At 37.9% G+C, this 12,962-nt stretch overlaps 1 protein-coding gene across 2 annotated transcripts; it reads right to left on the bottom strand.

Annotated features, from left to right (window-relative positions):
* Positions 1-36: 36 nt before the first annotated feature.
* Positions 37-11,626, bottom strand: LOC143041032 (transmembrane protein 141). 2 transcript variants are annotated; one of them, XM_076212622.1, is made up of 3 exons: positions 11,421-11,626; positions 451-610; positions 37-277 (listed from the first exon to the last, which is right to left on the bottom strand). In XM_076212622.1, the coding sequence occupies exons 2-3, from the start codon at positions 563-565 to the stop codon at positions 48-50; spliced, it is 345 nt and encodes a 114-aa protein (XP_076068737.1). In that variant the 5' UTR covers positions 566-610; positions 11,421-11,626; the 3' UTR covers positions 37-47. The 2 variants fall into 2 exon arrangements, with proteins under 2 accessions (XP_076068737.1, XP_076068739.1); XM_076212624.1 differs by lacking the exon at positions 11,421-11,626 and adding an exon at positions 11,302-11,418.
* Positions 11,627-12,962: the final 1,336 nt, after the last annotated feature.

Genomic DNA, 12,962 nt, shown 5'->3' with positions numbered 1-12,962 from the left:
AGTCATAAACAAAATCACATCTGGCCCCAATAGTAAGCCAAATAGAATTATTCTTCCTCTTCTTCTAAAACAGGCTTTGGTCGCTCTGATATTGGATTTAAATATGTATGCTTATCTTCAGCTGCCATCCATGCTGCTTGACAAGCATTGGCTCTTACAGCTGTAACTTTATATGCTACAAAACTTGCAACTACACTGGATGCTAATATGTGACCACCTTTGCTATAGGGCAGTGCTTTGGTAAGCAAGTGCTGACCAATGTAAGTACCACCAAAACCTGTAAGAAAAAATTAAATAAAGAAAATATGATTGAATAAAAATAATAACATACCTATACCAATAATATAAAATATTTCTATGTTACAACAGCACATTGCTACAGACTACTTTTCTTACATTTCAAGTGAATCATTTCTCAGAGAAATTTTATATAAATCAGACCCAACTTACTTATGGTAAAAGATGCTAGACCAGTCATAAAAGTGCGAGACATGCACTCCATATATGACTGAAAGGCTGGATAGTCTTCTTTATAAGAGTTTATCACCTCGGTGGTATTGTTCATGATGTGGACAGAATATTATTTTGGGTTGCTAATGTACTGGTTTGCCTGAAATGTTAATACATACAGGTTACATTCAATTCTTTCATTCTTGAGTGTTATCACCAAATTTATAAAAAAAAAAAATAACAACCTTGCCAAAAGAAAAGAATACAAGATCTTTACATTTTTCTACCAATGACAGAGCTCCACATATAGGGTTGACAATCAATCACACATGTGGGTTTATTGAACTTCATAAAACCAAGTGCTAGAAAAGGCTAGACTAATTTCCTTACTGCTTGCAAAAGGAAAAACTCACAACATAACTACAAAACTCCCCTCACCTCTTCTCACATATCTCCTTCGAAATGGATCTCCTACAAAACAGACATGGAGCAACAGACTGACTTTACCCTTTCTAATGTCAAATCTGCTTCCTCCTTCAACCATTCCCCTCCTTTTCTTCCTCAATTTAACTCATCTTCTTTCTTGTTCATTTCTTTCAATCTATCTCCATCACTTGTTTCTATCATGTATCAACATATCTGTTCCCTCTGTTGTTATTATCTTAACCTTCAAATTGCTGGTTATCATCAACAAAATACAATACCTTCACACACCTTCTTCTATCTTGTTTTTTGTCTTCCTTTTCTTATTACCACACTTGCCTTATCCAATTTTTACACTAGTCTGTCCCCTGCATTCTTTTTACAAACCCATATTACCTCATAGCTCCCCTTCCCGTAAAATACAACTAGGTAAATACACCAAAACGAAGGAAACGACACAATGGAGAAAGAAAAAGACGAAAAAATATTAAATGAACCAACAAAGAGAGGCCTGGATATAAGTAAGATAGATTCGCCAAGAGGAGTAATTCCCAAAAGAATATATTTAATTGACACACCAAGAATAAATCAAAGGTGGGAGAACAACAGTTTTTCAGGTTTTCAAAGAAATCCAGGAGAAATAGGTAAAGGCTTAGATATAGATACAGAAGTTTGATATAGCAATGCATTAAGATATGGTGAAGTAAACGAATTATTGGAAGAAATATAGATTTAAAATTAGACTACCGAGATTTACTTAGGGAATTGATTAGTTTGCGTAAGAGTAACGAGCAACCAAATTGAGAATTAAGTGACCTAAAGAGCAAAATTTATATGCTCAGAAGAGAAAACAAAAAAATGAAGAATGAGGACAGAAATAACAATGAAGAACTGAAAAAGGAGCTCAAAGAGCAATTACAGGTAGTGATCAGAAAAGTAGAAGAGTCAATTAAAGAAACAGACCTCCCTGAAAAGAAAGAAAGAAAAAATCAATGGAAAAAAGAACTGGAAAATAAAAAAATATCCTTTAGAGAAATAGTACAAAAGCAGATGAAGGAAAATACAAAGGAAACAGTTATGAAAGTAATTAAAGAAAAGGAAAAGTGGGTGAGAGATACAGTTGACAAAGGTAAATGCATTGTGGCCCATGGTATCCAAGAAAAACATGTGTATAAATACCAGAGAGAAAAGGAGGAAAAGGAAATAGCTAAGGAAATTCTGAAAGAAATTCAGGATGAAGGGCAAAATTTTGACAAGGAAATTGATGAGATTCACAGGATAGGCAAATATTCAAAAGAAAAACAACACAGACCTCTGAATATAAAATTAAGAACTCAAATGATAGCCAAGGAGGTACTATTGAAAGTGATTAAATTAGCAAACAGCGAGAAGTTCAAACATATATGGATAAAGAAGGAAATGAGTGATGAGGAAAAAGAGAAAGAAAAGGCTCTTATAATTGAAGCCAACGATAGAAATGAAAAAGAACAGATGGAAAAAAATTAGTTGTTTTTTTTAGAGTACTGGATCTGAGACTGAAAAAAATTGTACATCAGGAAAATGGAAACTTAAATATAAAAAAAAAAAAAAGAGAAGAAAATATGAAACTAAAACTGGCATACACAAATATCGATGGTGTGGTCTCTGGAATTAATGTTCTAAATGATTATCTGGAAACAGAAACCTGACACTATGGGAATTGTGGAGACAAAACTGAAAGGCCCTCTATTAACAAGTATGGTGGGACAAGGTCTATATAACAACTGGGCAAAAAATAGAACAGTCAAACAGGGAGGAGGTGTCATGATATTGACCAAAAAGGGTTTAAATGTGACAAAGATAAATGAAGGCAAATATAATGTGGAATTAATTATGATTAAAGTTGTTAATAAAAATATGAAAAGTACGAAATTTATTGCAGTATATGTGCCACCAAAAACACAGGCTTGATCTGATAGTGATCATTCTAAATTACTGGAAGACACAACGAAGGTGCTAAATGAGTTACAGAAAGAGTGTGGTAACATAGTAATTGTGGGTGATATTAATGCAAAGGATATAATCTGGGAAGAAATTGTAGTAAAAGGGGGAGAATTCTGGAGCAACATTCTACTGAATGTTTTTTGGGCTTTTATGGATCTGGAAAAGGCTTATGACAGGGTAGACAGGAAGGCACTGTGGGAGGTATTGCAGATATATGGGATAGGAGGAAAGCTGTTAAGAGCAGTCAAGAGTTTTTATGAGAGTAGTAGAGCTTGCGTTAGGATTAGAAATGGAGAGAGCGAATGGTTTGAGGTAAAGGTGGGACTTCGTCAGGGGTGTGTTATGTCACCCTGGCTGTTCAATCTTTACATGGATGGGGTGGTGTGAGAGGTGAATGCAAGGGTAGTGGGTCAGGGGTTGGAGATGATTAAAGAAAATGGAGAAAAGTGGGAGGTGAGCCAGTTGTTGTTTGCCGACGACACTGCGCTTGTAGCAGGATCAGAGGAGGGATTGAGGAAGTTAGTGACTGAGTTTGAGAAGATGTGTGAAAGAAGGAAGCTGAAGATAAATGTGGGCAAAAGGTGATAAGATGTACAAGGGGAGAGAGTGACAGTAGGCTGGAAGTGAGCATTAAGGGTGAGAAACTGGAGGAAGTGGATAGTTTCAGATACTTGGGTGCAAATGTGACAGGAAAGGGAGGAGTGGGGGTGGAGGTAGAATGTAGATTGAGAGAAGCGAGTAAATGCCTTGGTGGATTGAAAAGTGTAATGAGAAATAGACATCTGGGAATGGATGCTAAAAGGAGGTTATATGAAGGAATGATTGTGCCAACAGCAATATACAGGGCAGAAACATGGAACATGAGAGAGGAAGAGAGGAGGAGTTTGAATGTGTTTGAGATGAAATGTCTGAGAAGTATGATAGGGGTTACTAGGCTGGATAGAGTGAGAAATGAGGAGGTGAGGAGGAGAACAGGGGTGGAAAAGGAGCTGGGGGATAGGGTTGATGAAAGACTATTAGGATGGTTTGGACACATGGAAAGAATGAGTGAAGAAAGATTAGTAAAAGAAGTGTGGAAGGCAGAGGTGGAAGGAGCGAATATGAGGGGGCGTCCTAGGATGAGATGGATGGATGGCGTGAAAGGGTCTTTACAAAAGAGAGGAATGTCTGTAGAGGAAGGACGGGAAAGGACAGAAGATGGGGTGAATGGAGAAGGGTTGTGTATAGATGAGGCTGTGATGCATGAGGGGGAGTGGGTGGGGGATGGGGGGTGAGGAAGTATGTATGAGAAAAAAATTGACGCAGCTCGAAGGGATTTCTCCCAGTCTTCTCTTTTCCTGCATGAGGGGACGGAGAGGGGGGGTCGCCGAATTCATGAAGCGGCCTTGCTGTGGATGTGCTGTGTCTTGTGACACTGCTTCTGACCCAGGGCAGTGGACAGGATGCAGGGATGACCCATCATCCAGGAGGTGCCAAGATAGGAGGGAGGGAGGAGGGTGGAGGGGAGTGGAATATATGGGAAATGAAATGGGTGGGAGTGATTTCTATGCCTTTTTCTTTTTGGCTACCCCCTGTGTAAGGGGGGAAAAAACCTTTAGTATATGTATGTATGTACAAGTAAAGTTATTGAAATGGAAGATTTCTTGAATGGGAGAAAAATTAGGGTGGTACTTGGAGACAAAAACTCGACCTGGGAAGAAATGACAAGTGGAGTCCCACAAGGTACTGAATTGGCTCCAATAATGTTTGCTTCTGACCCAGGGCAGTGGACAAGATGCAGGGATGACCTGTCATCCACGAGGTGCCAAGATAAGAAGGAGGGTAGAGGGTGGAAGGGAGTGGAGTGTATTTGGGGTGGAATGGGTGGGAATGGTTTTTATGCCTTTGTTTTTTTGACTACCTCCCTTGTAAGGGGTAAAGCCTTTGGTATATGTATGTATGTATATATATAAATGACATGGATCAAGGTGTGGAATGTTATATGAATTTCTTTGCAGATGATGCAAAACTACTAAAGAAAGTAAGTGGAGGAAGACTGTGAATCACTACAGAAAGACCTAGATAAAGTCTGGGAATGAAGTCAAAAGCGGGAAGTGAACTTCAACACCAACAAATGTAGTATAATAGAGTTTGGAAAAAGTAAAAATAGAACATCAGGACAATATAAAATTAGTACAAAGGAAATAAAAAAGTTAGCCTGGAAAGGGACCTGGGAGTACTTAGCATATCAACAAAATAGTTGGAGAAACCTTCAATTTACTAAGATCAATGAAAGTGGGTTTTGACTACTTGGATGAGGAAATGGTAAAGAAAATATCAGTCACACTGATAAGACCAAGATTGGAGTATGCTGCGACACTATGGACACCCAGCACTAAAAAGAATATAAAGAAATTAGAAAGAATCCAAAGAGCAACAACAAAGATGGCACCAACACTTTCTAAACTGACATACGAACAAAGATTATCCAAACTGGAACTACCAACCCTGGGGCAAAGAAGAGAAAGAGGAGATCTACTGGCCATTTACAGAATTATGAAAGGGATGAAAGTCCTCGACAGAGAAGATTTATTAAAATGGGGTAAGAGAAAAGAGGACATGATAAGAAACTCAAAAAGAATAGTTATAAAAGATCTGAAAAAGAATAGTTTCCCACACAGAGTGGTAGATATCTGAAACAAACTGGATGAGGGAACAGTGTATACAAAAACTATACAAGAATTTAAGAACAAACTTGATGCTGAAAGATACAAAGACAGGTCACTATGAGCATAGCTCTCTTCCTGCATAATACTAGGTGAAATACAGACATACATACATACATATACCCCTTACACGGGGGGGTAGCCAAAAAGAAAAAGGCATAGAAATTACTCCCACCCATTTCATTTCCTATATATTTCACTCCCCTCCACCCTCCTCCCTCCCTCCTATCTTGGCACCTCCTGGATGACAGGTCATCCAGACAATATATATATATATATATATATATATATATATATATATATATATATATATATATATATATATATATATATATATATATATATATATACTATATATATATTATATATATACTGTATATATATATATATATATACACATATATATACATATATAGTGTGTGTATATATAAATATGTATATATATATATATATGTATATATATATATATATATATATATATATATACATATATATATATATATATATATATATATATATATATATATATACATACATATACCAAAGGCTTTTTCCCCTTACACGGGGGGTACCCAAAAAGAAAAAGGCATAGAAACCACTCCCACCCATTTCATTTCCTATATATTCCACTCCCCTCCACCCTCCTCCCTCCCTCTTATCTTGGCACCTCCTGGATGATGGGTCATCCCTGCATCCTGTCCACTGCCCTGGGTAAGAAGCAGTGTCACAAGACACAGCACATCCACAGCAAGGCCGCTTCATAAATTCGGCAACCCCCCCCCTCTCCGTCCCCCTGTGCAGAAAAGGAGAAGACAGGGAGAAATGCCTTCGGGCTGCGTCAAATATTTTCTCATACATACTTCCTCACCCCCATCCCCCACCCACTCCCCATCATGCATCACAGCATCTATACACGACCCCTCTCCATTCACCCCTATATTCTGTCCTCTCCTGTCCTTCCTCCAGACATTCCTCTCTTTTGTAATGCCCCTTTCACCCCATCCATCCATCTCATCCTAGGACGCCCCCTCATATCCACTCCTTCCATCTCTGCCTTTCACACTTCTTTTACTAATCTTTCTTCACTCATTCTTTCCATGTGTTCAAACCATCCTAAAACTCTTTCATCAACCCTATTTCCCAGTTCCTTTTCCACCCCTGTTCTCCTTCTCACCTCCTCATTTCTCACTCTATCCAGCCTAGTAACCCCTATCATACTTCTTAGACATTTCATCTCAAACACATTCAAACTCCTTCTCTCTTCCTCTCTCATGTTCCATGTTTCTGCCCCATACAATGCTGTTGGCACAATCACTCCTTCACTCACACTTGGAACAAACTGGATAATGAAATAGTATGCGCAAAAACCATTCATGAGTTTAAAAGCAAACTAGACATTGCAAGATACAATGGCGGGACACCACGAACATAGCTCCCCTTCCCGCAAAATACAACTAGGTAAATATAACCTCCTCTTAGCATCCATCCCCAGATGTCTATTTCTCGATACACTTTTCAATCCACCAAGGCATTTATTCGCTTCTCTCAATCTACATTCTACCTCCACCCCCACTCCTCCCTTTCCTGCCACATTCGCACCCAAGTATCTAAAACTATCCATCTGGGGTATTGGCTGCATGTTATTGTGGCAAAGTAGCATGCAATCGATACTTTAGGGTATATATATATATATATATATATATATATATATATATATATATATATATATATATATATATATATATATATGAGGCACCCCTACGGACCAGAGTCACACATCATTTTGTCTGTGATAGAGGAAAACTCTCTTCATAGAGAAATTATGACTTTTATTCTACAACTATCCCTCCATTAAGCTGTCCCCCAGCCCCTTGTTACTGTCCTGTGCCATTTCTCTGAATAATCATTTCCTTTTTTCACCGACCCTGTGGTGGGGGAAGAGAATGCTACCACCAAGTCTTTCCACTTGTCGTAAAAAGCGACAAAAAACGGGATGGGGGGTGGGATTAGGAGTCCTACTACCTGTAGCCCCAAAAGGGGACATTCCTAAAATATATATATATATAAATATATATATATATATATATATATATACATATATATATATATACATATATATATATCTACAAAGTAATGTCGTAACACATTCGTAAAATTCAACAAGAACCCACTGTATTGGATAAGAAGAAATGAAATAGACGATATCCATATATTTCGATCACGAACTGTGATCCTCTTCAGTGGAATACAGAGTAGTGGAGCAAGAGGCATGTCTTATATACAGAGAAAGAAGAAGGAACATGGGTAGGACTCAGGTAGCGTCTAATGCTTTACGGGGCAAGTCACCCGCCTTCACCAAAGATGGTAATAATTTATGGACTGCCCAGGGAGTAATGCAGTCTGGTGACCATTGTCCATTTGAAATATTAAAATTAGGAATTTCATTTATCGAGGATGATTCTATTATTTTCCTTTTAAAACTGCACTTTGAATTAAAAATAATTTTTGCCTCGCTCCAATACATACGATGGCCTTCCTTGTCTACGTGTTGGAAGACAGCACAAGAAAATTCCGCAGGATCAAAAGGAGTGGTTGTGGAAGTTAGTGACAGAGTTTGGGAAGGTGTGCAAAAGGAAATTGGAGATAAATGTGGGTAAAAGTAAGGTGATGAGATGTACAAGGGGAGAGAGTGGAAGCAGATTGGAAGTGAGTATTAAAGGAGAGAGACTGGAGGAAGTGGATAATTTTAGATACTTGGGTGCAAATGTGGCGGGAAAGGGAGGGGTGGGGGTGGAGGTAGAATGTAGATTGAGAGAAGCGAGTAAATGCCTTCGGGGATTGAAAAGTGTAATGAGAAATGGACATTTGGGAATGGATGCTAAGAGGAGATTGTATGAAGGAGTGATTGTGCCAACAGCACTGTACGGGGCAGAAACATGAAACATAAGAGAGGAAGAGAGGAGGAGTGTGAATGTGTTTGAGATGAGGTGCCTGAGAAGTATGATAGGGGTTACTAGGCTGGATATAGAGTGAGAAATGAGGAGGTGAGAAGGAGAACAAGGGTGGAAAGGGAGCTGGGAGATAGGGTTGATGAAAGAGTTTTAGGATGGTTTGGACACATGGAAAGAATGAATAAAGAAAGATTAGTAAAAGAGGTGTGGAAGGCAGAGGTGGAAAGAATGAACATTAGGGGTTGACTTAGGATGAGATGGATGGATGGGGTAAAAGGGGCTTTGGGAAAGTGGGAAATGTCTGTTGAGGAAGGACGAGAGAGGACAGAAGATAGGGGTGAATGGAGAATGGTTGTGTATGGATGATGCTGTGAAGCATGAGGGGGAGTGGGTGGGTGATGGAGGTGAGGGAAAATGTGTGAAAAATAAATTAATGCAGCCAAAAGGGATTTCTCCCTATCTTCTCCTTTTCTGCATGAGGGGATGGAGAGGGGGGTTGCCGAATGGGACCTTTCGCAGTCAGGCTCGTAGATTCCTATTAGCGCTAGAATTTTCAATTGTCTCGGATTTCACGAGGCAAAGGGGTGACTTAGCTAATTTGGAAACCGATATTTAAAAAAAGATACGACATAAATTGCTGCATAAATGTATTTAAAATTAAAAACATGACTCTTAATGTTATAATTTTTACTTACTGGTATGTGATAAGGCTTTGTTAATTTAATTATAAGGTAAAACTAAAAATAGGTAATTATTTTTACTGAAGTATGAGCAGTAAAAATAAGAGGATGTTGATTTCGGTTTGTGCATTTTATCTGAGAGCGTTGAAAAATAATGGATATCACTGTCACGTCCTGTATATGAAGATAATCAGTGAGATAAAAGATAACAACAGTGGTGGCGGACATACGATGTGAGCGACGTTAGTGTAAAGAATAGCCTTAGATCTGCTGGGAGCTATTTTCAAACAAATATGACTAATTTTACGTGTGCCGTGGCAGACTGCACGTCAGATTCAAGAAAAAGTAAGAGAAAGACAAATGTTAATCATATCGGAAAAATTAAGTCTTCGATGCAAAATTATATTTTCTATACATTACATGGATTTGCCTATTGCTTGGTGCATTCAAATGAAAGTATATATCAGTATACGTCCATTGAAGTCGGTAGAAAATGACAAATTGCTTGGCTTGATACAATTATAGGCTGTTTTACGAATATCATCTGTAATTATAAATAGAGGCTCAAACAATGCTATATGCCGTTTGCAATCATGAAATTAATTGACTTAAATTTCAGACACAATAATGTACAATGATACACCTCTGTAAGCTTGTAAAACTTGCCCAAAAAAGTATTTATTTTCCGGCAAGAATTACAAAATCTGGCGGTGTATGGTATCAAATTGCTCACTGCAAAAGGTGCCATTAATGATGTAGTCTTGCTGTGGATGTGCTGTGTCTTGGAACACTGCTTCTGACCCAGGGTAGTGGTCAAGATACGGGGATGACCCATCATCCAGGAAGTGCCAAGATAAGAGGTAGGGAAGGGGGTGGATGGAAGTGGAGTATGTTGAGAATGGAATGGGTGGGAGTGGTTTTTATGCCTTTTTTTTTTTGGCTACCTCCCTTGTAAGGGGGAAAAACCTTTGGCATTTGTATATATTTGGAAGATTTATTCTTTTATGGGAAGGTTAGGCTAGGAGCTATTAGAAATTGCAAGTTTCACATCCATGCTTATGTGTTTCTGAAATTCTATTCCAGCTTCAAATAAACCTGGGCTGCATCACCTACCAAAAAAGATTTGAAATTTCTCTTGCTATCATAGCCTCATGTAAAATACTTTCACCATGACACCCAACAAGACATCCAGCCACTTTAGGATGGAGAATATTTTCCTTTTATTTTACTTGGTCTGCACTATTCTCCAACTGCAGCCCATTATGTCCAGAAAAAGAGATGTTGTCCTTCCCTTGACAGTCTAGCCAAGCACTCCCATATAGTATATGGGAGTGTTTTTTTTTTCATTATTATTATTATTATTTTTTTTTTTTGTAAGGGTTGTGAATCTTTATGGTAGATAACTGTCCAGGATGTAACACTTCACCCTACCTATGCTACAAAACTTGTTATGGAAGGAACTAAAGACTGAACTGTACTCAATTACGCATGCCAACAACACAGCATATACTCATTAAGGGATTTGTGGGAAAACCCTCTTCCAACCATGGGTATATCATATACCCATGGTTGGAAGAGGGTTTACCCATGGTTGGAAGAGGGTTTTCCCACAAATCCCTTAATGAGTATATGATGTGTTGTTGGCATGCGTAATTGTGTACAGTTCAGTCTTTAGTTCCTTCCATAACAAGTTTTGTAGCATAGGTAGGGTGAAGTGTTACATCCTGGACAGTTATCTACCATAAAGATTCACAACCCTAACAAAAAAAATTATAATAATAATAATAATGAAAAAAAGTTGTGTAGCTACCATGTCTTAGTAAATACAGTGGTCTCTGACATTCTTAGGGGTTATGCAACATTGACCCCTGTAAATGTTAAAAATATGTGAATGTCAATGTATGCAAGAGGGAGGCTGAATCCTGAAAGAAGTATATTATAATAATTATAGCGAAACAGTACTGTCCGATATCTGCCTTGTAATCTGTCACCTGGTCATACATTAAGGATTTTAAAATGTACCGCTCCATCATACTTATATTAAATGATAAAGTCATTAATGCTCAGCAGCTATTATACTATACCATACACAGATAGTCAATGCCATACTTATGAAGCTGCAAAGATTTCTATTGTTGTCAATGTTTTTCAATCAAATTGTAGCCATAGTTATTCTGCTAGCAACCATTTTCTCAACCTTCAGTCAGTGTTACCAGTCATTTCCGTACCTGTTATTTTGTCGTCAACTTCGGTGGCATAGGCTGATTGTTTTAACATGTTAAGTAATTGGCAAAGACTATATAGGAAAGACGGGAAAGCTCACGGAGAGCCGCATCGTCCACATACATTTTACTGTGCGGCTCTCTCAATAGATGGCGTGTACGCCAATCACCAGTTTTAACTGCATCGTCTGTTTGTTTACAATTAAGCGGGACATTCAATCATAGAGTGTGGGCGGAACTATCACCCAAGTGTGGTGTGCAAAAAGAAAAAAATGCCTTTCCCCATCTAATACTTCAAGTTTTTCCTAAAGATAGAGAAAGGTAAGAGATTCAACATACACAATACATGGAAACTTTAACAGAAAATGGAGGAATAAAATAGAACATAGTTAAAATCTTCTTTATCTTTGTCAGACTCAGTGCAGTGTCACTTAGCTTGGAAATGAAAATTATAGATGAATACCTTACAAATATCTAGAAATATGAATTGATCATGTCAAATTCATACCATATCTTTATGGCAGTCCCAGGCAGGCACAGCAACTTTGATATAGTTATGTCATGTTCTTAGCTTATGTGGTAAAGTTATAAACTTTTACCTTAATTTTGAATAAATGGCCAAATACACAGCAAAAAAAAGTTGAATCGCATGCATGTTTTTTTTTTTTTTTTTTTTTATGGGTTGTGACTGCTTCCCTAGATTGGTGGAGGTGTGCCAATTGGATACACACTTTTCGCGCTTAAATTTTCGCGGGCTTTTGTGTCCATAATAATGCTTATGTGGTAACTTTTATTGTTTGAGTTATCAGTAATGATTATATATTTTCTTTTAAGGGTGTTTTTACCCCATCTGCATATATAATATAGCCCCTATAAGGTAGTGTGTATCCAATTGGCACAGTTCCCACCGTTTACGTTACGCTTGTTGACATCGGATGGGAAAAGTCAAATCATTATATATCTTCACATGGTAGCTTAGAAACAAAAATTTTGTATTGTATAGGTAGAATAAAACACTATAATTGTATACACAACTCTATAATAGAGAAGGAATTGTCATTATGAAGTTTTTTCAATTTCATTTTAGGTTGTCGAAACCAAAAATGAAACGTACTATATACTACACTGAAGATGAGTTAGCACAGCATGTAAACTCTCATGAGTTTCAACGTGGTTGTGATAATACGGCGGTGACAATGAATTAAAGTAATATAACCATCGTGACTGTAAATGAGGGTTCTAGGAGATAGTGCCAAGGTGGCACAGTGCTCGCAACATCACCTATTTATAGTTTTTGCGTCGCCAGACATTTATTGAATGCTTAGAAGGTCCTCATAGGGATTTGAGTGCTGTCATTACATCCTGTCTTCCCCTCCCCCATCTAAATTCCACATCCGGTTACCTCCTCTCCCTCAGTGCATAGGCCTACGTATCAATCCCCCCCTCCCCCTCTCACACTCCACTTCCGTCTCTATGTAAGTGCAATTTCATACAAAGAATATATTTTTCACATAGAAACACAATTTCATAAAAGAAAAATAATAAAAA

The sequence above is a fragment of the Oratosquilla oratoria genome, chromosome 30 (genome assembly GCF_046742065.1).
Source record: "Oratosquilla oratoria isolate Oo_2021 chromosome 30, ASM4674206v1, whole genome shotgun sequence".
NCBI lineage: Eukaryota > Metazoa > Arthropoda > Malacostraca > Stomatopoda > Squillidae > Oratosquilla > Oratosquilla oratoria.
This window is presented reverse-complemented; position numbering and strand designations above follow the sequence as displayed.